General features: G+C 42.2%; 1 protein-coding gene across 7 annotated transcripts in view; it reads left to right on the top strand.

Annotated features, from left to right (window-relative positions):
* Positions 1-24,024, top strand: part of tango2 (transport and golgi organization 2 homolog (Drosophila)) — a 163,903-nt gene that overhangs the window by 64,921 nt on the left and 74,958 nt on the right. For all 7 annotated transcript variants that reach the window (XM_078227229.1, XM_078227233.1, XM_078227231.1 and 4 more), the window contains one exon: positions 21,107-21,221. In XM_078227229.1, coding sequence (XP_078083355.1) covers positions 21,172-21,221 — 50 coding nt within the window. In that variant the 5' untranslated portion in view covers positions 21,107-21,171. The remainder of the gene's footprint in view (positions 1-21,106; positions 21,222-24,024) is intronic.

Genomic DNA, 24,024 nt, shown 5'->3' with positions numbered 1-24,024 from the left:
TCTCAGAACTGCTTCTCATGAGCAGCACCACTGTACAAATCATTCAGTTTTGTTGGTTGAATTTCTGTGGGTGTGCTGCATTCACCCGAAATTCTGTTCCTCCAGTTCCCATCAGTCTCCTCCGTAGGTTACATTTAAAAAATAAATACTGTGGGAACATGGGCTTTGCTGGCTCGGCCAGCATTTATTGTCCACACCATATGGCCCTGGAAAAGGCAAGCTGCCTTCTTGAACTGTTACAGTCTCTGAGGTGTAGGTATACCCACAGTGCTGTTAGGGAGGGAGTTCCAAGATTTTGACCCGTGACAGTGAAGGAACAGCAATACATTTCCAAGTCAGGATGGTGAATGGCTTGGAGGGAAACTCCCAGGTGGTGGTCATGTGCTCATGCATTTGCTGCCCTTGTCCTTCTAGATAGTAGAGGCCCATAAGGTATAGGAGCAGAATTAGGCCATTCGGCCTATCGAGTCTGCTCCGCCATTCAATCATGGCTGATAGAATTCTCATCCCTATTCTCCTGCCTTCTCCCTGTAACCCTTGATCCCCTTATTGATCAAGAACCTATCTATCTCTGTCTTAAAGACACTCAATGACCTGGCCTCCACAGCCCTCTGTGGCAATGAGTTCCACAGATTCACCACCCTCTGGCTGAAGAGATTCCTCCTCATTTCAGTTTTAAAGGAGCATCCCTTCACTCTGAGGTTGTGCCCTCGAGTTCCAGTCTCTCCCACTCGTGGAAACATCCTCTCCACGTCCACTCTATCTAGGCCTCTCAGTATTCTGTAAATTTCAATGAGATCCCCCCCTCATCCTTCTAAACTCTATCGAGTATAGAACCAGACTCCTCAACCGCTCCTCATATGACAAACCCTTCATTCCTGGAATCATTCTTGTGAGCCTCCTCAACCCCAAGGTCAGCACATCTTTCCTTAGGTATGGGGCCCAAAACTGCTCACAATACTCCAAATGGGGTCTGACCAGAGTCTTGTACAATCTCAGCAGTACATCCTTGCTCTTGTATTCTAGCCCTCTAGAAATTAATGCTCACATTGAATTTGCCTTCCTAACTACCAACTGAATCTGCATGTTAACCTCAAGAGAATCCTGAACCAGGACTCCCAAGTCCCTTTGTGCTTCAGATTTCCAAAGCCTTTTGGGTTTGGAAGGTGCTGCCTAAGGAGCTTTGCTGAGTTTCTACAACATTCATTGATGTATGGGGTGAATGTTTGTGGATCAAGCTGGCTCCTTTCGGGAAGGAAATCTGATGTCGTCACCTGCTGTGGCTTACACCTGACACAGTAAGAGTTTTAACAACACCAGGTTAAAGTCCAACAGGTTTATTTGGTAGCAAATGCCATTAGCTTTCAGAGCGCTGCTCCTTCATCAGGTGGAGTGGAAATCTGCTCTCAAACAGGGCACAGAGACACCAAATCAAATTACAGAATACTGATTAGAATGCGAATCTCTACAACCAACCAGGTCTTAAAGATACAGACAATGTGAGTGAAGGGAGCATTAAGCACAGGTTAAAGAGATGTGTATTGTCTCCAGACAGGACAGCCACTGAGATTGTGCAAGTCCAGGAGGCAAGCTGTGGGGGTTACTGATAGTGTGACATAAACCCAACATCCCGGTTTAGGCCGTCCTCGTGTGCGGAACTTGGCTATCAGTTTCTGCTCAGCGACTCTGCACTGTCGTGTGTCGTGAAAGCCGTCTTGGAGAACGTCTACCCGAAGATCAGAGGCTGAATGCCTGTGTCCAAGGTGGCCTTCACAACACACGACAGCGCAGAGTCGCTGAGCAGAAACTGACAGCCAAGTTCCGCACACATGAGGACGGCCTAAACCGGGATGTTGGGTTTATGTCACACTATCAGTAACCCCCACAGCTTGCCTCCTGGACTTGCACAATCTCAGTGGCTGTCCTGTCTGGAGACAATACACATCTCTTTAACCTATGCTTAATGCTTCCTCCACTCACATTGTCTGTATCTTTGGCTGTAGAGATTCGCATTCTAATCAGTATTCTGTAACTTGATTTTGTGTCTCTGTGCCCTGTTTGAGAGCAGATTTCCACTCCATCTGACAAAGGAGCAGCGCTCTGAAAGCTAATGGCATTTGCTACCAAATAAACCTGTTGGACTTTAACCTGGTGTTGTTAAAACTCTTACTGTGTTTATCCCAGTCCAACGCCGGCATCTCCACATCATTACGTCTGACTCCAGACCTGAGGTTTGCCTCCTAGACCATATTACCAGGTTGCTATCTGTCTGAAACCAACAGTTACACAATAAATCCAGATTAAAAGTCAACAGATTGCAGGCTCGACCAGGAGTGTCAGACATCTAACAAACACGGCACTCCTGTTTAAATAGTATGGAAAACACTGAAATCTCCAAGCTCCTCACAAAGTTTATATATATCAGAAGATAAAGCATCCTGCCGAGATTAGTACCTAGAAGCTTTCAGCCCTGAGTCCAGCACTTGAGCCACCGAGCGCACAATGTGCTTAAAAATAGAAACGGATACCAGTGTTGCCCTGAAGCTCCATATTGGGTATAAATCGCATCTGCAGCACACTTGTAACAATCCGACATAATGAGCGACTGATTGAAAGATAAGTGATCATTATTAATCTGATGGTCCTGGCTTCTTCTCTCACTCCATCATCCATTAACATTTTTAGATCGCAATAATAAGATTCATCATTCACTCTTGAATGCAAATGTCCTCTGAAATGGCCTATCAAGTCATTCAGTTGGACCATACCACCAAGTCAATAAAAAGGGAATGAAATCAGAATAACCACCTGCCATTGACCTAGGCACCGGAAGCTACAAATGCAGCCCTGTCAACCCTGCAAAGTCCTCCTTAATAAATTTTGGTGATTTGGAGAGCTGTCTCACAGACTGGCCAAGAAACAACCTAACAAAATCATAAGGAATTGTACCTTACTGATAATACCCCCGACACCACCATCACCATTCCTGGGTACCTCCTGTCCCACTGTCACGACAGACTCAGCAGAGGTGGTAGACAGTGGTTTACAGTCAGGAGCGAGTTGCCCAGCCCTCAACATCAACTCTGACCCCCATGAAATCTCATGGCATTCGGTCAAACATCAGCAAGGAAACTTCCTGCTGATTACCACATACCATCCTCCCTTTCCCTTCTGCTGATAAATCAGTGCTCCGCCATGTTGAACACTACCTGGGAAAAGTACTGAGGATGGCAAAGGCACAGAATGTACTCTGGCTGGGAGATTTCAATGGCATGGTAGCACCGCAAGTGACCAAGCTGGCAGATTCCTAAAGGACTTGCCTCTGCAGCAGGTGATGAGGAAAATAACAAGGGGGAAAAAAATAATAGACCTCACCCTCACCAACCTGCTTGCTGCAGATGCATCTGTCCATGACTGTCAGTCGGTGAGAGCACTGCACAGCTGTTGTCCTGTTTTCATGTTGAGGAAACCCTCCATCTATGTTGGGATCTGCCACCTTCCCAGGCAGTGTGTTCCTGATTCCCACCATCCTCTGAGTGGACTGAGTGGAGCGGCACGATGGCACAGTGGTTAGCACTGCTGCTTCACAGCGCCAGGGACCCGGGTTCAATTCCTGGTTTGGGTGACTGTTTGCGTGGAGTTTGCACGTTCTCCTTGTGTCTGCATGGGTTCCCTCCCGAGTGCTCCGGTTTCCTCCCATATTCTGAAAGACCTGCTGGTTAGGTGCATTGACCCGAACAGGCGCCGGACTGTGGTGACTATGGGGAATTTCACAGTATCTTAATTGCAAGGTCAATGTAAGCCTTACTTGTGACTAATAAATCAACTTTAACTCTAGCAAGTCAAAACTAAGCATCCATGAGGCACTGTGGGCCATCAGCAACAGCAGAATGGTACTCAACCACAATCTGTAACCTCGTAGCCCGGCATATCCCCCACTCTACCATTACCGACAATCCAGGGATCAACCCTGGTTCAAAGAAGGATGCAGGAGGGCATGCCAGGAGCAACACCAGGCATACCTAAAAATGAGGTGTCAACCAGGTGAAATTACAACACAGGACTCTTCACTCGCTAATGAGTATGATTGTCCACCTAAGAAATCCGTGTTATCCGTCGGTCTTTGTTTGGCTAATGAGCCCAATCCAAGAGCTGCATGTTCGACTGCACCCTTGCCAGATGTTTCTGGAAGGTGGTTCGGTCCTTGGACTCTAAATCACGGGTATTCCTTTCTCAGGCTCCTTTCTCAGATCTCCTCCTGCCATTGGGTGTCCTTGAAGAATTGTGTCCCTTCAATCAGAAGATTTCTCCAAGTAGGTCTCTTCTGAGCAAGGGCCTCCAAGGTGTTGATGTCCATTGTTTTTCTTGAGGTAAACCTTGAGGTGTCTTTGAAGTGCTTGCTTTTCTCCTCTTGTTCAGGAGCTTTCCGCAAGCTCAGCAAAGATTTGCTTTGGTAGTCGGGACTCTGACATCCTCAGCACGTCAGCCCAGTGGAGTTGGTTTCAGGTGATCATGGCCTTGATGATGATGCTCTTGGATATTTCTAGGACATGCATTCATGTACATACATTGTAACCCTGATTTAGACTTCGTTACTTTCTCCCTTAGAATCATAAAATCCTACAGTGCAGAAGGAGGCCATTCGACCCATCAAGTCTGCACCGACCACAATCCTACCCAGGCCCTATCCCCATACGTATACCCTAGCTGGTCCTCCTGACGCTAAGGGGCAATTTAACATGGCCAATCCACCTAACCCGCACATCTTTGGACTGTGGGAGGAAACCAGAGCACCCGGAAGAAACCCATGCAGACATGGGGAGAATGTGAAAACTCCACACAGATAGTGACCCAAGCCGGGAATCGAACCTGGGTCCCTGGCCCTGTGAGGCAGCAGTGCTAGCCACTGTGCCACTCTTACTCTGACTTTGCTTGTCTTGTTAACTTACTATTCTCTATTCCAGTGTTGTCTGTTTCTCCCAGTATTTTGTGCACCCTGGTATAACTCTCTTGGTTCCCACACCCTAGCTCCTTCTGTTTTACAACATAGCATGTTTGATATAACTGCAGCACCAGTTAATAAATATTACAAAAACATATGGCAAGAAATGTTGGCAGCATATAGTAACTGAAGGCTGAGTTTGATTGTTGTTGAGGGAATCATTCAGGATATATTGCTGAAGTATTTTGAGTTGATATAAATTGAAGATGCCATTTTAGTTTTGCTCAGCAATTTAACAATGCACATTTTCTTGCATCCAACTGAGATAATATACATCTGGCACTGATCACTAGGCAATAATGTAGCACTGGAGCTTTGATTTTGGACAGAACAAAGTTCTACTGCATTATGGTACCCTCTAAGCCCCTTGATTTGATTGCTGGTTTAAATTAATTTCCTGGAGAATTTATAATGTGCAACATTGCGTTCTGTATTAGTGTTCCATATAAAATGTCCACCTGTCAAGATTTGCACATTTAAAGTAACACTCATCTTGGTTTAAAAGTACAAACTATTTTGAAATGTCATTCTGGAAATAAAGATCCATTTATTTGAATGGACTTGCAACCTATTTCATTTCTGGTGGTTGTAAGTCTCATTCACAACATCTCCTTAGTGCTGACAGCCCTGTTGACACATGGCATGTTCCCAATCATCAGGCAGAAAGGCCTCACAAAAGCTAAGTGCCTCCCCATGAGCAAGGAGAGAAAGGGTTTAGGTCCAGGCTGTTCTTGGTCACCTGCCTGAAGCTTACTTGTTCAGTATTAGAAGCCCTGAAAAAGGTGATCTGGCAAAGATAACACGAGGAGAAAGCAAAGGAATATGTAAAAAACAAATATGAATACTGATATGTTGGGGGTTGGGGGGAAGAAATTCAGCATGTCGGTTCAATTGTTGCACTTTTTATGCATCAATGTACATGTAGGACATGCAAGATAAATTTATACATACTTCATTTGAACTTAACACTATTGCTTCATTTTACTGGTCAGATCAACACACCTGGCTTCCAATTTTAACTCCCTACCATGCTAGAAATCAGACTGGTGCCCGGATAGAGTTGTTGATTGGAGAGGGGGACCTCGCCTGCAATTTTATCCCCCCTCCAATTTAAAATCAAGGCGATTGTCATATAGAGAAATATTGTATGCGGTCACTCATCCTATGCCCCACAAATCCTGCCAATTATAACTCTTCCCATCTGTCACTGTCAGCCTGTTACGATTCTGCCTCATTGCACAGGGCCGTGTTTTGATTTGCCCTATGTGAAATGTCAAAAGTGCACTATTCAGCTGTAACCTCATTGCAGTATGAGTACCACGATGCCCTTTTCCATGCATTCAAGCTGAGGCACTGGCACAGCAAACAAAAGCCATAGCAAACCTTAACCACTGCCAAGCATGAGAGCCCAACCTTTGAGATTGCTAGATCACTTGCCTAGCAATTATCTACCAGTGAACTTATCTTCCACAAACCTTCTGTCTCGTCAGCAATTGGCAAGGATGTATTCATTATAGTTACTGCCAAGAAGATTTCACCAAATATCTGAGATGAAGATCTTGGCATACGATACTATCTGTGCACTAATGGAATAAGAACATGAGAACTAGGAGCAGGAGTAGGCCATCTGGCGCCTCGAGCCTGCTCCGCCATTCAATAAGATCATGGCTGATCTTTTTGTGGACTCAGCTCCACTTACCCGCCTGCTCACCATAACCCTTAAATTTTTGAACAGTAAAGGAATAATCTATCCTTGCCTTAAAAACATGCAATGAGGTAGCCTCAACTGCTTCACTGGGCAGGGAATTCCACAGATTCACAACTCTTTGTGTGAAGAAGTTCCTCCTCAACTCAGTCCTAAATCTGCTTCCCCTTATTTTGAGGCTATGCCCCCTAGTTCAAGTTTCACCCGCCAGTGGAAACAACTTCCCTGCTTCTATCTTATCTATTCCCTTCATAATCTTATATGTTTCTATAAGATCTCCCCTCATTCTTCTGAATTCCAATGAGTATAGCCCCAGTCTACTCAGTCTCCCCTCATAAGCCAACCCTCTCAACTCCGGAATCAACCTAGTGAATCTCCCCTGCACCCCCTCCAGTGCCAGTATATCCTTTCTCAAGTAAGCAAGAAGAATGGAATTCTTCCTCGGAACTGTTGATAAATGCATGCTCTGCAGGTTCACTGAGGACAAAGGATGACTGTCCAGCTCTTCTTTTCTGCTTCTGTGGCTGTGAGGATGTGGTGAAGCCAACCTATTATGCTGCCAATCTACCATGCTGCTCTGCTCAGTGAAGCAGCACTACCTGTAGAAAGTACTGGGCTGCAATAACTGGTGATCAGGGACTAACAGTAAAGATTTATTGATAATACTGAGCAACTCTTAGATGCCGTGTGTCTGCCTGCATCCAGGTGAGAACTCCTGTGCTCCTGACACGTGACCCCTTTTGTACCCACGTTATCCTGACTTCCAAGCAGTACATAATGTAGTAACACTACATTCTACACTCTCTCGTTTCCTTCTCTATGAACGGTATGCTTTGTCTGTATAGCGTGCAAAAACAATACTTTTCACTGTATGTTAATACATGTGATAATAATAAATCAAATCAAATCAAATCAGACATCTACATGACCACCCGGTTTGCTGTTTGCATGAAGCACAATGTGATTGCTGCGATTTCCCCCATTGATACAGGCCCTGGATAATTTGGATGAGCCTGACATTTAAAATATTCTTTAAACTCATCTCACAGGTTGTCCATCAGTTCCTTATTACATCAGTATTTCCTCGAAAGCTACATTTAAGACCAAGTGACAAATCTAATTGACTGGAATTTCCTCCTCCATTGTAATCCAGAAGTCAAACTCAGAAAATGTTGCACCTGTTTTGCTAATGCCAGGTTACATCCAAACACTTTGCCAGTCTCATTTGAATATTTAAAATGAACATAAACCAGCACAAAATATTTGAAGCCCATAGAAACCTCAGAACCCACAGAATTATGTGTTTTTGAGTGTTAAAATTGAAAGTTCAAGTAGTTTAACCATCATTCAGGCTTTTAAAGTTTTTTAGGAATGCTTTTCAAAGTTTGAGATGTATGCTTTGTTTTAAAATGCAGTAAAATAAACAGGAAATATAAAACTACAATAAATAAGACCATAAGACATAGGAGCAGAATTAGGCCACTTGGCCCATCGAATCTGCTCTGCCATTCAATCATGGGTGATATTTTTTCTCATCCCATTCTTCTCCATAACCCCTGATCCCCTTATTAATCAAGAACCTATCTATCTCTGTCTTAAAGACACTCAATGACCTGGCCTCCACAGCCTTCTGCGGCAAAGGGTTCCACAGATTCAGGATTCTCTGGCTGAAGAAATTCCTCCTCATCTCTGTTTTAAAGGGTTGTCCCTTTAGTCTGAGGTTGTGCCCTCTGGTTCTAGTTCTTCCTACTGGAGTGGAAACATCCTCTCCACGTCCACTCTATCCAGGCCCCGCAGTATCCTGTAAGTTTCAATAAGAGCCCCCTCATCCTTCTAAACTCCAACGAGTACAGACCCAGAGTCCTCAACCGTTCCTCATACGACAAGCTCTTCATTCCAGGGATCATTCTTGTGAACCTCCTCTGGACCCTTTCCAAGGTCAGCACATCTTTCCTTAGATATGAGGCCAAAGAATTCTCACAATACTCCAAATGGGGTCTAACCAGAGTCTTGTACAGCCTCAGAAGTACATCCCTGCTCTTGCATTCTAGCCCTTTTGACATGAATGCTAACACTGCATTTTCCTTCCTAACTCCCGACTGAACCTGCACGTTAACCTTGAGAATCTTGAACAAGGACTCCCAAGTCCTTTGTGTTTCTGATTTCCGAAGCATTTTCCCATTTAAAAAATAGTCAGTGTCTCCATTCCTCCTTCCAAAGTATATAACCTCACACTTTTCCATATTGTATTCCAGCTGCCACTTCTTTGCCCACTCTCCTAACCTGTCCAAGTCCTTCTGCAGCCCCCTTGCTTCCTCAATACTACCTGTCCCTCTACATATCTTTGTATCATCTGCAAACTTAGCTACAGCGCCTTCAGTTCCTTCCTCCAAATCGTTAATGTATATTGTGAAAAGTTGTGATCCCAGCACTGACCCCTGAGGCACACCACTAGTCACCGGCTGCCATCCTGAAAAAGACCCCTTTATCCCCACTCTCTGCCTTCTGCCAGTCAGCCAATCCTCTATCAATGCCAGGATCTTACCATTAACACCATGGGCACTTAATTTATTTAGCAGTCTCCTATGCGGTACCTTGTCAAAGGCCTTCTAGAATTCTAAATAAATCACGTCCACTGGTTCTCCTTTATCTAACTTCCTTGTTACCTCCTTAAAGAACTCTAACAGATTTGTCAGACATGACTTCCCCTTGACAAAGCCATGCTGACTCGGTCCTATTTTATCATGCACTTCAAAGTACTCTGCGATCTCATCTTTAATAATGGATTTTAAAATCTTGCCAATGACCGAAATCAGGCTAACTGGCCTATAATTTCCTGTCTGCTGCTGCCCCCCCCCCCCCCCCCCGCTCCTTCTTAAACAGGGGTGTTACATTAGCTACTTTCCAGTCCTCTGGTACCCTCCCTGCCTCCAGTGATTCCTGAAAGATCACCAATTTCCTCAGCTAGCTCTTTTAGAACCCTGGGTTGTAGTCCATCCGGTCCAGGTGATTTATCCACCTTCAGACCTTTCAGTTTCCCCAGAACCTTCTCCTTAGTGATGGCCACTACACTCACCTGTGCCCCCAACTCTCGTGGAGCTCTGGCATCCCACTGGTGTCTTCCACCGTGAAGACTGATGCAAAGTAACTATTCAGTTCCTCTGCCATTGCTTTGTTTCCTATTATTACTTCTCCAGCCTCATTTTCCAGTGGTCCAATGGCTATTTTTGCCTCTCTCTTACCTTTCATATATTGGAAAAAACTCTTCCTATCTTCTTTTATATTACTAGCTAGCTTACACTCACATTTCATCTTCTCCCCCCTTATTGCTTTTTTAGTTGTCCTCTGCTCGCTTTTAAAGGCTTCCCAATCCTCTGGCTTCCCACTAATCCTCGCCACTTTGTATGCTTTTTCTTTTGCTTTTATACTGTCCTTGATTTCCTTCGTCAGCCATGGATGCCTCGTTCTCTCCTTAGCATGTTTCCTCCCCCTTGTAACAAACAATACAATTAACTAGCTAAGCAGTGACTTCATGCTTGGACTATGCCCATGCTCCAGGGAGATCTCCTGTGCTTCTGTCACGTGACTTCTTAAGTAACCATGTAATCACGTGACCACTCTGTCTACAACTGCAAAGCAGTTCCCTGAGGATAAATTTAAGTAAACTTAACCCAAAAAAATTTGAAGTGGAAGGATCAAGAAAGTGGCTTTATTTCTTGCTACTCGTGAAAACTTGATGGAGTCTCTCGTTTAAGAGAGTCGGGGTATGGCCAGTTCTCTCACTGACTGTTGGTAGAGGGTTTTAGTGAACAGGCATAAACAATTGAGAAGTCTTGACATGTTGTAGTTGTGCGTGAGTACTTTACTTCTGCTCAAAATTCTGCAATCTTTCAAACTATATGATCTGGTATATTAGGGTGCAAATAGGAAGAAATCCTGAAGGATCCTTCTCTTTTCACTGTGTGTGTGTGTGTGTGTGTGTGTATGTATTACCAGCTTGCAAGCAACCAGTTCTCGACTTAATTTTTATTACACAATTGCAGAATACTAATTTTGAAACATTTTGCGTTTGAACAAATTTACAAGTCTGCAAGAAATCCGACCCTATGAGTTGGTATGTTCCAAATCATCAAGTCTGATACCTTTCAAACAAGAATAACAATGAACATGGCATAATCATTGCAAATTTACACAAGGATTTTCTGCAGTTGGGTAAAATCTGTATCCAGTGCAAGTACTTAGAGAAGAGAAATATTGCACAGTGTAAATGCTGCGGTAGATGTTTGTACATTGGAAGCATTGTTTCAAGCATTTTTTTTTGCATAACAACAGAAAATGGTGTCTTACTGTTTTTTGAGGAAAATTAGAAGAATTATGGACCCTTAACTATTAGTCCCGTTTAATCTACGCAGCACAACCAATATTTTAAACTAGATTTTATTTATTCTTTCATGGAATTTAGGCATATCTGGTTTGGCCAACATTTGTTGTCCATTCAAACACCGGCACAGCCAGCAACATCCACATGCTGTGAAAGAATTTTCAGAAACAAATTTGATTTAAATCACTGGTTGTGCTGTATAGTAATATTTTGTCTGACACTGCCGTTAAATGAATTTATTTATAAATCATTCTGGATGGTAGCTTAGCATGTATAATGTGGAAGCTGATTGTGATATTTTCCATTATTTGAAGTGGCGATCCATATTTACTCCAGTAAGTCATTTATCAGAATCAGCACTGAATGTTAAATCAGTTCTACACTAACCTAGAACAGCAGTATATAAAAGACACAGCATTTAAGTTGTAAGTAATAGTTTCTATAAGTGTGTTTGACATTGAGCTGCTTGCGGAAGACACCCTGAATTGACACAGACATTACAGAAATGCTGGATAATTACAGAAGGAGAAAGGAATAGAAGTTTGCGCTTGGGTTCGATGAAGCTGGGTGGGAGATATGGAACACAAACATTAATTTAAAGACCAGGTGGGCTGAATGGTCTGTTTCTGTGCTGTACATTTGATTTAATTCTAAAGCTAATGTGACAGCAACTGAGGTCAATTCCTTTTCTATTGTGATGTACAGACTTAATCATTAATAAATAGTCATGTCTGGCATAGTACAATTTTAGTTTCAAAGCTATCGCCAATGAACTGGGGAAAATTGTCAATGAACTCATTGGAAAGTTGCCAAAGTAACACCCTTATTCAAGAACAGAGACAAAAAAATCTGATAACTATCGTTACTTCTTAACTTCTAGCTACTAAACATCTGTGATTGGGATAATTTTAAGAGTCTGTTATAAAGGATATAATAGCAGAGCATTTAAAAATGCATAATGTAATCAACCAGAGTCAGCATGGCTTCATGAAGGGGAAATCATGCCTGACAAATGTATTAGAATTCTTTGAGGTGGTAACAAGCAGGATAGATAAAGCGGAACCAGTAGATATAATATACTTGGATTTCCAAAAAGCATTCAATAAGATATCACACAAAAGGTTGCTTAATAAGATATGACCTCATGGTGTTGGGAGTAGCATATTAGCAAGGGTAAAAGATTGGCTAACTGATAGAAGACAGAAAGTTGGGATAAGAGGGGCAATTTCACAATGGCAACCTATAACTGGTGGAGTGCCACAGGGATCAATGCTGGAGCCACAATTATTTACAATATATGTTAATGACTTGGGTGAGGGAAGTGGATGTACTGTTGCCAAGTTTGCAGATAACAGAAAAATAGATGAGAAGGCAAGTAGTGAGGAGAATGAGATTGAGAGCCCGATTTTACCATCGCGTTGCGCCCATTTTCGGGCGTGAAAACTTGATAAAGTCAGACATGAGGTGAGTAGCGCAACCTGTGCCTGCCTCCATGCCGGTTCCCCCTTTACCAAGGCCCGAAAATGGCCACAATTGGGACCGCGCCCGTTTCGGGCACAATGGCCACTTAAATGCATTTGCGTGGATTTAAATTGACTTAATGGGCTGCACGCTGAACTTTACTAGTACTTTCCCCTTTATCACCGTGTTTGTGCATCCAGAATCGGCACGAAATAGACATGCTCCATAGAAGTCCAATTCAGGCACTCCAGTTAGTGAGGAGGTAGGTGCCTACCGTCCGACGGCTCTCCGCTTGAGATTGGTGACAGGGGCGGGGGGGAGGTGAATCTGCTGCCACTCTGCCTGAGATCGGTGGGAGGAAAGGACGCACGATCGGTCTGGGGGTTTGGGGGGATAAGGGGGTCAATAATGTTGTGGGAGTGGAGCAATGTCAGTGGGGGGCCGGGGAAGGCATTATCCGGCCCGGGAGGGATGTGGCAGGGGAGCAGCATTCTATCATTTTTTTTCTGCGCATGCGCAGTTGGAGGCGCCGATCGGAGCTGCAGGGTTTCGGGCGCGTTAAGCCCCACCCACAGGCTTGTGCAGCGTGATTCAGAATCGCTGATATTTTTGCAGGCAGTGTATGGGGGCGCCTGAGAACAGGTCTAAAAGTCGGATCTGAAACACTCCCAGATTCAAGTCCGCCCAGCACTTAGAATCAAAGTGGTAAAATAGGGCCCAGAGTCTACAGACGGATATAGACTGGTTACGGAAGTGGGAAAAAATTGGAAGAAGGAATATAATGTAAAATGTAAAGTTAAGCACTTTGGTAGGAAGAATAAAGGAGCTAAATTTTATTTAAGTGGAGAAAGACTGCAGAAAGGAATCCTTGTGCATAAATCACAAAAAACTAGCATGCAGGTTCATAGAAATCACAGAAACCAGGTTACAAGGAATTCAGCAGGTAATAGGGAAGACAAATTGAATGTTGACCTTTATATCAAAGGGAATGGAGTATAAAGAAGGAAAGTCTTGCTAAAACATTACAAGGCACTAGTTAGACCACCCCATACCATGGAATAGTTTTGGTCCCCCCATCTAAGGAAAGATATACTGGCACTGGAGGCAATCTGGAGAAGGTTCACAGGTTGATCCTGGGTATGGAAGGATTGTCTAATGTGGAGAGGTTGAGTAGGTTGGGCCTGTGCTCATTACAGTTTAGAAGAATGAAAGACAATCCTGTTGAGATATTGGATTCTTAGGCGGCTTGACAAAGTAGATGCTCAGAGGTTGTTTCCCCTTGTGGGAGAGTCTGGAACCAGAGGGCATAATCTCTGAGTAAGAGGTTACCCATTCAAGACAAATATGAGGAGGATTTTCTTCTCTCAGAGGGCAGTGAATCTGTGGAATTCTTCACTGCAGCGGACAGTAGAGGCTGGGTCATTAAGTATGTTCAAGGCTGAGAAAGACAGATTTTTAATCAGTAAGGGAATCAAGGGTTATGGGGATAAAGTGGGAAGATGGAGTTGAGGATTATCATCAGATCAGTCATGATCTCATTGAATGTTGGAACAGACTGTGACGTTAGTGTACCTTTTAAGAAAGGTTTTTTAAAATCCTGATCTCTGGAGCTCTCACAGCTTCAGTGTTTCTCATTGCTGCTGAGCTGTCTCCCAGATGTCCTTTTATTGCTCCTTAAGCTGCTTGAATGGGGGTTTGTTTATTTTTTACTGTGGAGTCTTTTGTGGCTCTGCATTGTTAGGAGAAAACCTGGTCGGCAGGTCAATGACAAGAGCTCTTTCATTTTCAGTTCTGAGCTGCAGGTTAGAGTTTAGTTTTAGAAGGGGCATCAAGTTGAAAGGAAGTGTCTCTCTCTCTCTCTCCCTGGTTTTGGAAATTCAGCTGTTAGCTGGAAGCAAGGTTTCTTGCCTTCCCAAAGTGGAGAATCTGCTGTTGGTGGTTTGACCAGAGTCTACCTGGAGTTCTGGGAAGCTGTTCTAACTTCAAATTGTTCTGGGTGTGTCAAGAGGACTACTAGAACTTACAAGACAGAGTTTTCAATTCTCCAACCAAAGGACTCCATTCCAGTATCACATGAACATGAGACTTCGCTGTGAACTTGTTTAAAGGGTTTTGTTTATGGGAATGATTTGATTGGAACATCTTAGATATATTTGTTAAGGGTTTTACATTATCATGGTTGTTTTACTTATAATTGATAAAAGTTATTGCTAATTTTCTTTCCATATGTGTTCGTGTTAACTATATTCTTAAATAAACTTTATTTGATAAAAGTTTCCTAATGGATCATTTGAATCATACCTGAAGTGAAACAAATCATGCTTACCTTCGCCAAATTCAAGACGCAAAACTTATGATCCAGGTGGGCTCCATAAAACACATGAGTTTCCGACCTGAACTGTAACACAGATGCATTGGGCTGAATGGCCTACTTCTGCAACTTATGATCTTATGAAAATGACCATGGAATCTATCAGTTATGTTAGGATAATAGATTTTCTCACTGTTTTGTGCATTCTATGCCTTATTTATATTTTGGCTTATATCACTTAGACTGCCAACCTACCTCCAAAGTTATTCTTCCATTTTTGAGGATGGATTTTGGGTTATAATATGCTGCCAGCTGGCCCCTAGCCCTTTTTAATGGTGAACAGGTTGCTTTCTTTACACTATTTCCATATCTTAGAACCTTCAGATACTGCAACAAACCACCTGTGTGTTCCCTTGAATCATGCACTTCTGAATTTCAATGGGTCCTCTGGAAGCATTTATGATGCACTTTCTAACTAGTTCGATCACTTGTCCATTGTTATATCATCACTAATTTTACCCAATATTTTTTCTAGATTATCAAATTAAATATCTCATTTAGATCACGCACTTGTGTGAGCTTTTGAGGACCAGTTAACATCTTGCCGTTAATTTGAGTTTGTGGAACAGGGGACAGCAAAGGATAATAACATCTACTGTAATGGATATAGAACTAATTTCCATTAAACAAAAGAGCTAATGAAGACAAAGTTTGGAGGGGATTTGTAATCAAAAATGAATGTTTTTAAAATTAAAGTGGACAGCATCAATTAGACTGGGTGAATGAGTTCCAAACAGTAAGTGGCTGTTACAAGTTTAGGATCTTCATTAAATATTCATCACTCACATTAGTGGTTTGCGCATCTTGGAGTTTGTGTTGTGCCTTTATTACCCAGTATCAAATGATAAAATAGCTTCATCTTGAGGACATTGTTCAATAGATTGTAGTTAAAAAGGTTTGAAAATAATTTTGAGTTTGTGGAACAAACTTGCTCTTCAACATGAAGCCCAAGTTGCCTTTCTCACCCTCCTATGGCCATTCACAAATGGAATACACAGCAGACACTTTCTGCATTAGTAGTTTGTACAGGTAGTTTCTTAGAAATGTCCATTGATCTCCATGTAACAGTATGCCATTTTAACCTCATGTGCTTCAACTCTTCAGCATTGAAAACGATAAAGGATTTTCCAACTGCTTATTTTTGTGAGAATGTTTGACATTTGTTAAGGTCCCAGACCAGAATCCCAAGTTACATTAGGATGCCAGACTAGACCACAACAATTTTTCTATTTTGGTATAAATGTGAGGATAGGACACTTCCTTCCAGGAGTAATTCCACTGACAAATTAGGGATCTTTTATAGTGGAACAAACTTTATTTAATAATAGCAATAAGCAGCAAAAAATTTAATAACCGCAATAAACTACAATAGGTTGTGAATGAAGCCCAGTCCATCACTCAAACCAGCCTCCCATCCATTGATACTGTCTACGCTTCCCGCTGCCTCGGAAAAGCAATCAGCATAATCAAGGACCCCACACATTCCGGGCATTCTCTCTTCCACCTTCTTCCGTCAAGAAAAAGATAGAAAAGTCTGAGGACACGTACCAACAGACTCAAAAATAGCTTCTTCCCTGCTGCCATCAGACTTTTGAATGGACCTACCTCGCATAGAACATAGAACAGTACAGCACAGAACAGGCCCTTTGGCCCACGATGTTGTGCCGAGCTTTATCTGAAACCAAGATCAAGCTATCCCACTCCCTATCATCCTGGTGTGCTCCATGTGCCTATCCAATAACCGCTTAAATGTTCCTAAAGTGTCTGACTCCACTATCACTGCAGGCAGTCCATTCCACACCCCAACCACTCTCTGCGTAAAGAACCTACCTCTGATATCCTTCCTATATCTCCCACCACGAACCCTATAGTTATGCCCCCTTGTAATAGCTCCATCCACCCGAGGAAATAGTCTTTGAACGTTCACTCTATCTATCCCCTTCATCATTTTATAAACCTCTATTAAGTCTCCCCTCAGCCTCCTCCGCTCCAGAGAGAACAGCATTAAGTTGATCTTTCTCTACACCATAGCTATGACTCTGACACTTCATTCTGCACTGTCTCCATTCCTTCCCTATGTATGGTATGCGTTGTCTGTATAGTGCACAAGAAACAATACTTTTCACTGTACACTAATCCATGTAACAGTAATAAATCAAATCAAAGTTGAAATATAACTCTAACAAATGAAGCAGCTTAACTATTAACAGCTGAACAATATTTAAAAATGAAAAGAAAACAACTTTAATTTCTAACTTATCACTCTTAGTTCCAAATTTCTCTTACAGCTGTAAATAATACTTTAAATATGGTTAGCAACCACAAATATACTTAATGAGTGTAGACAGACTTTAAGCTTTCAGAGAGAAAATGAGTTTCAGAGCAGCCTGCTGAAGCTTCTGTCTTCAAACAACTCCCAGCTAGAACTAATCTTTCTGCTACAGACCCAGCTCTGCACATAAATCACACCACATGACCTTGGTCAATCACTCTAATCAGAAATCCCAAGGGAACTTAAGTAAGCAAAAGTCCATTAACTCTACTCAACATAACCACTTGCACCACTGAAATGTGTAATTATCCTGCTCTCCCAACATCTGAGTTGTATTCTGCCAGATATACCGGCTGCCTGTAGAATAAAGCTGAATATTTAAACTTTCCCCTTGAACATAAAGAAATAATATATATATATATATATATTTATATCAATTGCACTAATATAATCTCACATTGATTACAATGAATCAGAAGATCATACAGAGCAAAAACATCAGAATGAGACAGCAAAATCCTGATGAAAATCTAGCTTTTGCAATTCTTTGGAGCACAGCAGGACCAAGATATAGGCTGTTTCCTTGCTCAGTCACGTTTGAGCTATCAGGTAAGGAAGTTAACTGTTGCAGCTCCAGATGAACCATCGAGCCATAATAACCTAACGGATTCGATAACCATGAGTTTGAAATACAATCTAATTGCTTCTTAGACTATAGGACATTGTTCTGTTGGAAAGTTTCTTGCTCAGAAAAATAATTCAAATTGTCCAAATTTGATTTGATTTTTGATTTGATTTATTATTGTCACATGTATTAACATACAGTGAAAAGTATTGTTTCTTGCGTGCTCTGCAGACAAAGCATACTGTTCATAGAGAAGAAAACGAGAGAGTGCAGACTGTAGTGTTACAGACATAGCTAGGGTGTAGAGAAAGATCAACTTAATGCAAGGTAAGTCCATTCAAAAGTCTGACAGCAGCAGGGAAGAAGCTGTTTTTGAGCCAGTTGGTACGTGACCTCAGACTTTTATATCTTTTTCCCGACGGAGGAAGGTGGAAGAGAGAATGGTAACATTAATGAAACAACTCAGAAATACAATATGAAGCAAACATCTAAAATATCCATCAAAGCGATAATTGAAATGTACTTGATCCAAAAGCAGCACTGCACATCATAACATTCAAAGTACTTATGCAAAGTAATTGGCGATTGTGGTTTGTTTTCTGCTAATATATTTGCCATTAACTATTCTTCTCAAAGGTCCCATTGATGTGCAGATGGTATAGATATCAGCCAGTCCTCGTCAAATGCAGATAATTAAACAGTATAGCCACAGTGAGCGCTTGATCTTCTGCATCTGCTCATCAGGCTCACTCGTCTGTACCTCTTGCTCACTCCTTGGCATTAGCTCTCTCCATGTTAGTGAGCAATCCAGACACAAGGATATCCTTATCACTCCTGACAGTGGATTCACAAGCTATGTATGTCGTCAGTAGCAACAGACAACTGGTGCGGCTCCAAAGGTTGCTGCTTCAGTGGGCCGGCAATACCTGAGTCTGACCACATATCAAATGAAGCTGCCTCCTCTGCTGATAGTGAACTTTATGCCAAAGGTAATTGCTTTGAGTTCATCCTGTGTAGAGTACATTATACAAAATAGTTGCAGGCTACCCAGTCAAAGTGGGATGCCAGCAGGGGAGACGATGACCCAGTGGTATTATCGCTAGACTATTAATCCAGAAACTCAGCTAATGTTCTGGAGATAAAAGCAAAATACTGCGGATGCTAGAATCTGAAACAAAAACAGAAAATGCTGGAAAATCTCAGCAGGTCTGACAGCATCTGTGGGGAGAGAATAGAGCCAATGTTTCGAGTCTAGATGACCCTTCATCAGCTCTGACAAAGGGTCATCTAGACTCGAAACATTGGCTTTATTCTCTCCCTACAGATCTGCTGGGAGTTTCCAGCATTTGCTGTTTTTATTGTGTGTAATGTTCTGGGCACCTGGATTCAAATCCCACCATGGCAGATGGTGGAATTTAATTCAATAAAAGAAATCTGGAATTAAGAATCTACTGATGACCATGAAACCATTGTAGATTGTCAGAAAAACCCATCTGGTTCACTAATGTCCTTTAGGGAAGGAAATCTGCCATACTTACCTGGTCTGGCCTACATGTGACTCCAGAGCCACAGCTCTGGTTGACTCTCAACTGCCTTCTGAACAAGGACAACTAGGGATAAGCAATAAATGCTGGCCAGCCAGCCATGCCGATGTCCCACAAATGCATTAAAAAAATCATAGACACCAGTCACTTTTGGCACCAAACATTCCCCTTTGTACTATTTTATAGAAATCATAGAAACCCTACAGTGCAGAAGGAGGCCATTCGGCCCATCGAGTCTGCACCGACCACAATCCCACCCAGGCCCTACCCCCACATATTTACCCGCTAATCCCTCTAACCTACACATCTCAGGACTCTAAGGGGCAATTTTTAACCTGGCCAATCAACCTAACCCGCACATCTTTGGACTGTGGGAGGAAACCGGAGCACCCGGAGGAAACCCACGCAGACACGAGGAGAATGTGCAAACTCCACACAGACAGTGACCCAAGCCGGGAATCGAACCCAGGTCCCTGGAGCTGTGAAGCAGCAGTGCTAACCACTGTGCTACCGTGCCGCCCATTTTAATTATTATAAAACAAACAAACAAAGTCAATTTTGTAAAATAAATCGTACCAGCACCCATGTTGTTTTGCTTCATTGCATTCAGATGCAGGCATTTCACTTCAGCCATGCATTTCTTAATTCCCCAGGCTGCTTTACAGCTATGCAATGCATGCTTCAAGTCAAAGTGTCTCAATCGTTCCTCAAAAAGATCACACCACTTATCTGCTTCTCTTTGTTACTTCCAGAAAAACACTGGGCACTTGGAGTTCCTAAACATCCGCTGCTTCCCCTCTCACCATGTTCATTGAGTGCAAACAGTGATGGCAATTAGGTGCTTGACTTTTTTTGGGCACCTGAGCCTTGTTTTCATTGACAAAAGCCAATGTTTCACTTGAGCATAGCTTGTACAAGAAAGGCCAAATTCAGCAGATCACTGGGCTTGGAACAAAGTAACAATTGCATTCAGTTGTCAATGTGTTTTGTGACAATACTGCCTGCTAATCCTGATGTGCGGACCTGTGGTTGATTGTGTGGCAATATTTTGAACAGATTGATCCACAATATCGAAATGAGGCTGGTTCCAAATGTTTCAGTAAATTGTCTCTTCCATCAAAAGAGGCTTGTACACCCATCCATGGAACCAGCTGCAGATCAGTTTCTCTGCTGGCTGAAAGGCTCTGCCTGGCTTCCAATCTACCATTTAAGAGATACTGAAACCAAGACTATTAAACATCTGTTTGATAATTAGATTAACAGCTATTTATAAGCTTTCAACTACATCTGCTTGTCTGTCTCTACTTGTCAAAATTGAATGTGAATAAGGTCTGAGCAGCAAGATGTAAAGCTATGCTTCCTTAGAACATTGCATTTAAGGTGTCTCTTTTATATCCAAACTCTAATGAAGGTTCTTGAATATTGCAGAAACAGCCAGCATAAACCAATATAATATGAATAGATGACAATGCTTCATTTTGACAGATTTATTTTCAACGTGTGGAAGCAAAAACCAATGAGTCGTCATAGTTTTAAAATTTGCCTGTATTTTAATGTGATTTTCTTTGCATTCTTTGGTAATCTTGTATTCGGACACAAACTGCACCATAATAAATGTGTACAAATTTAAATCTTGCAGTCCTAATAGTGCACAAAGGTGTGGTCAACAGAGAATGAGGTTATGCTGTGGTTGATAGTGGGCTTTATCTGGATCACGAGATTTGATCTGAATCCTTTTTCCCCAGGCACTGTATCAAAGACCCCAGCTTTATCCCGGGCTCTGAAGAAGTGAAGTTAACCGGAAGTCTCCATGTGTATCATCTTCTTCCAGTTTGACCCGCATTCAGTTTCTGCTTACAGGTATTCTAAGTCAAATCCCCCTATGTTGCAAACTCACAAGCCTTGAAGTTGGGGTGTCCAAACTGCAGGCTTTGGTTCACATGCAGCTCCAATCCCTGACTCTTCAGCTGTTCAGGACCAAAAAATTCAGATGATTAGTATTTTTTTTATTTAATGGATTGTTTTGTCTTAATTTGGAGGGTTTGTTTTTAAATGTTGTATCCTCCTTCATAGATAAAATCTAATAATAGTTGTTCTGATTTATCAGTAACAAGATAAATGAAAATTAATGGGAAATTGATTTGAATTTCAATGGAGACCTCCTTCAAAGCTCCGTGGTCTGCGCCTTGTACAACCCACGCAGGACAAAACGTACACTAGCTTCAGGTATTTCCCTAACATGTAACCAATAGAATGGAGTTCTCCTTCAGATTGCATTGCTGATAACTTAAAGCGAGGGACATTTTCTTGCCTTTTTACAGATCTGGGCACAAAAGAAATCCCTTGTCGAATTTTAGGACTATCCAGTTTATGAGCCTGAAGTCTGAGACAGCAATGTGTTCTTTCAACTTTGCTGTTGAATAATGTCACAGGTGATTCAGTTACAAAATAAGTGATACAATATATCATCAATTTACATAAATATATTTATATCCCAATATTCTTATCTTCAATGTTTTTTAGTTAACGTCCCATAAGAATTCAGAACACTTACCTCTGAAGTTCCCCAACAATCTATCCGTGGTCCTCTCCTATTGCTGCCACTCCACAACACCATCCAAAAACACAACAGTTCTCATGTGCACTGATGACACCCAGTTTTACCTCACACTATGTCGTGATCCATCCACTGCCCCTAATTTGTCAGACTGCTTCTCCGATACAGTACAAGCAGACATTTCCACCAACAAAATAGTGGGAAGATTAATTGTATTTGGTTCCAACCACAAATTCCATTCCTGAACCACTGATTTTATCCCTCTCCCTGACAACTCTGAGGTTGAGCCAGACCAACCACAACCTTGGTGACATAACTGACTCCAAAATGAGCCTCTGAACACACATCTGTTCCACCATGAAGACAGTTTACTTCAACCTCTTTAGCAACAGCCGACTCTGCCCCTGCCTCAGCTCATCTGCGGCTGAAACCCTCACCCAGGCTTTTGTTAGAAACGTGCTTCCTCCCTTATCCTGGATGAGATTGCCACAACTGCCAGTTCTGCTGAGCTTCAGAACTCTATAGTTTACGCCTTGGTCTTCAAACATAATTAAGTCTTGTCTAAAGCTCATTACACTGAGGATCCTTGATGAGCAGAAAAATTGTAGTCACATCTATTTGCGCTGCTTCACACTTGCATCTCAGATTCTCTGACAGAATTTGAACCCTTTCAACTTTTGTCTTTGTGTATTTTCTTATTTTTACCTAGTTGTATGGTACATACAAAGCAAGTATATAACCTGCACATTGAATATTCTCTCCACATGCATATGGAATAAGTAACCACCAGACTACAACAGGCTCCATTCCCATGCACAGTATCAAACTATAGGACCATAAATGAGGACCTTTGCCTTCCATTCTTTGGGACAAATTCAATTACTAGCAGTGATGAATTTAATGAAATAAGACCATAAGATGTAAGAGCACAAGTAAGCCATTTGGCTCATTGAGTCTCTTCCACCATTCAATGAGATCATGACTGATCTGACCTGATGATCCTCCACTCCACTTTCTCGACTCATCCCCATTACCCTCCATACCTTTACTGATTAAAAATCTGTCTATCTCAGCCTTGGATATAGCAGGTTAAAGCTGTAAATTGAGAGTTTTTGTGTTCACAAAGTGCAATTAGCACTATATTAGCTTTCATTGATTATTGTTGGATTTCACAGAATTGTTATAGTGCAGAAGGAGGCCAGTCGGACCATTGTGTCTGCACCAGCTCTCCAAATCCACGATTAAATTAGTGCCATTCTCCCACCTTCCCCACATTACAATGCTCAATCTTCCTTTTCAAATAAGAAGCTAACCCAAATTTTCATTTATACTATGTCTATCTTTTCTGTTAACCATTAGCCCCAAATTGATTCAGAATTACAGATTTAATATGATAATGTTCAGCATCATATATTCTTCAGTGATTTTGTGTATTGATGTTTGAGCTACTGTGGTGGATTCGTCATCCTTCTCGACCTCTCTGCAGCCTTCAATACAAACCGACCTAACTATCTCTCCAGAACGTCTCCATAGTCCAACTTAATCTGCTGTTAACCTAATGATTATAACTCAAATTCCTGCACCAATGGCTCCTCTTCTTGTTCATTCAGTGACCACCAAGAATTCATCCTGGGCTCCTCCCAAATGCTGCTCCTTAGTGATAATGGACAGTCTACTGGCATTGTTATTTTGAAGCACTGTGGGCACAATCTTACCAGCCGTTCAGGCCACGCTCCTGCTGCAGCAAAGTTGGAGAATTTGGCACCCAGTCAAATCTCTGTTCACTACAGCGGGATGGGAAAATCCTGCTGGCGTGAACAGCCGTAACATTCCAGCCTGTGCCTCTTGCCAATGCCAGATGGTCACCAGTACCCATCTGTGCATGTGCACTTGTCCACAGAGTGAAGTTGTACATCTGTGCATGAACTACATTGGCAGCAAATGCAATCATTTTTAAATTAGTTTTTGGAATGTGGACATCACTGCCAAGACCAGAATTTTTGGCCATCCTTAATTGCCCTTGAAAAAGTGAACTGCCATCTTGAGCCACTGCAGTCCATGTGGCATAGGTACATCCACAGTGTCCATTCTGTGTCAGTTTGATAC

This window comes from Mustelus asterias, chromosome 13 (assembly GCF_964213995.1).
Source record: "Mustelus asterias chromosome 13, sMusAst1.hap1.1, whole genome shotgun sequence".
Lineage (NCBI taxonomy): Eukaryota > Metazoa > Chordata > Chondrichthyes > Carcharhiniformes > Triakidae > Mustelus > Mustelus asterias.
Note: the sequence above shows the minus strand (reverse complement) of the source record. Positions and strands in the feature narration are given on the sequence as shown.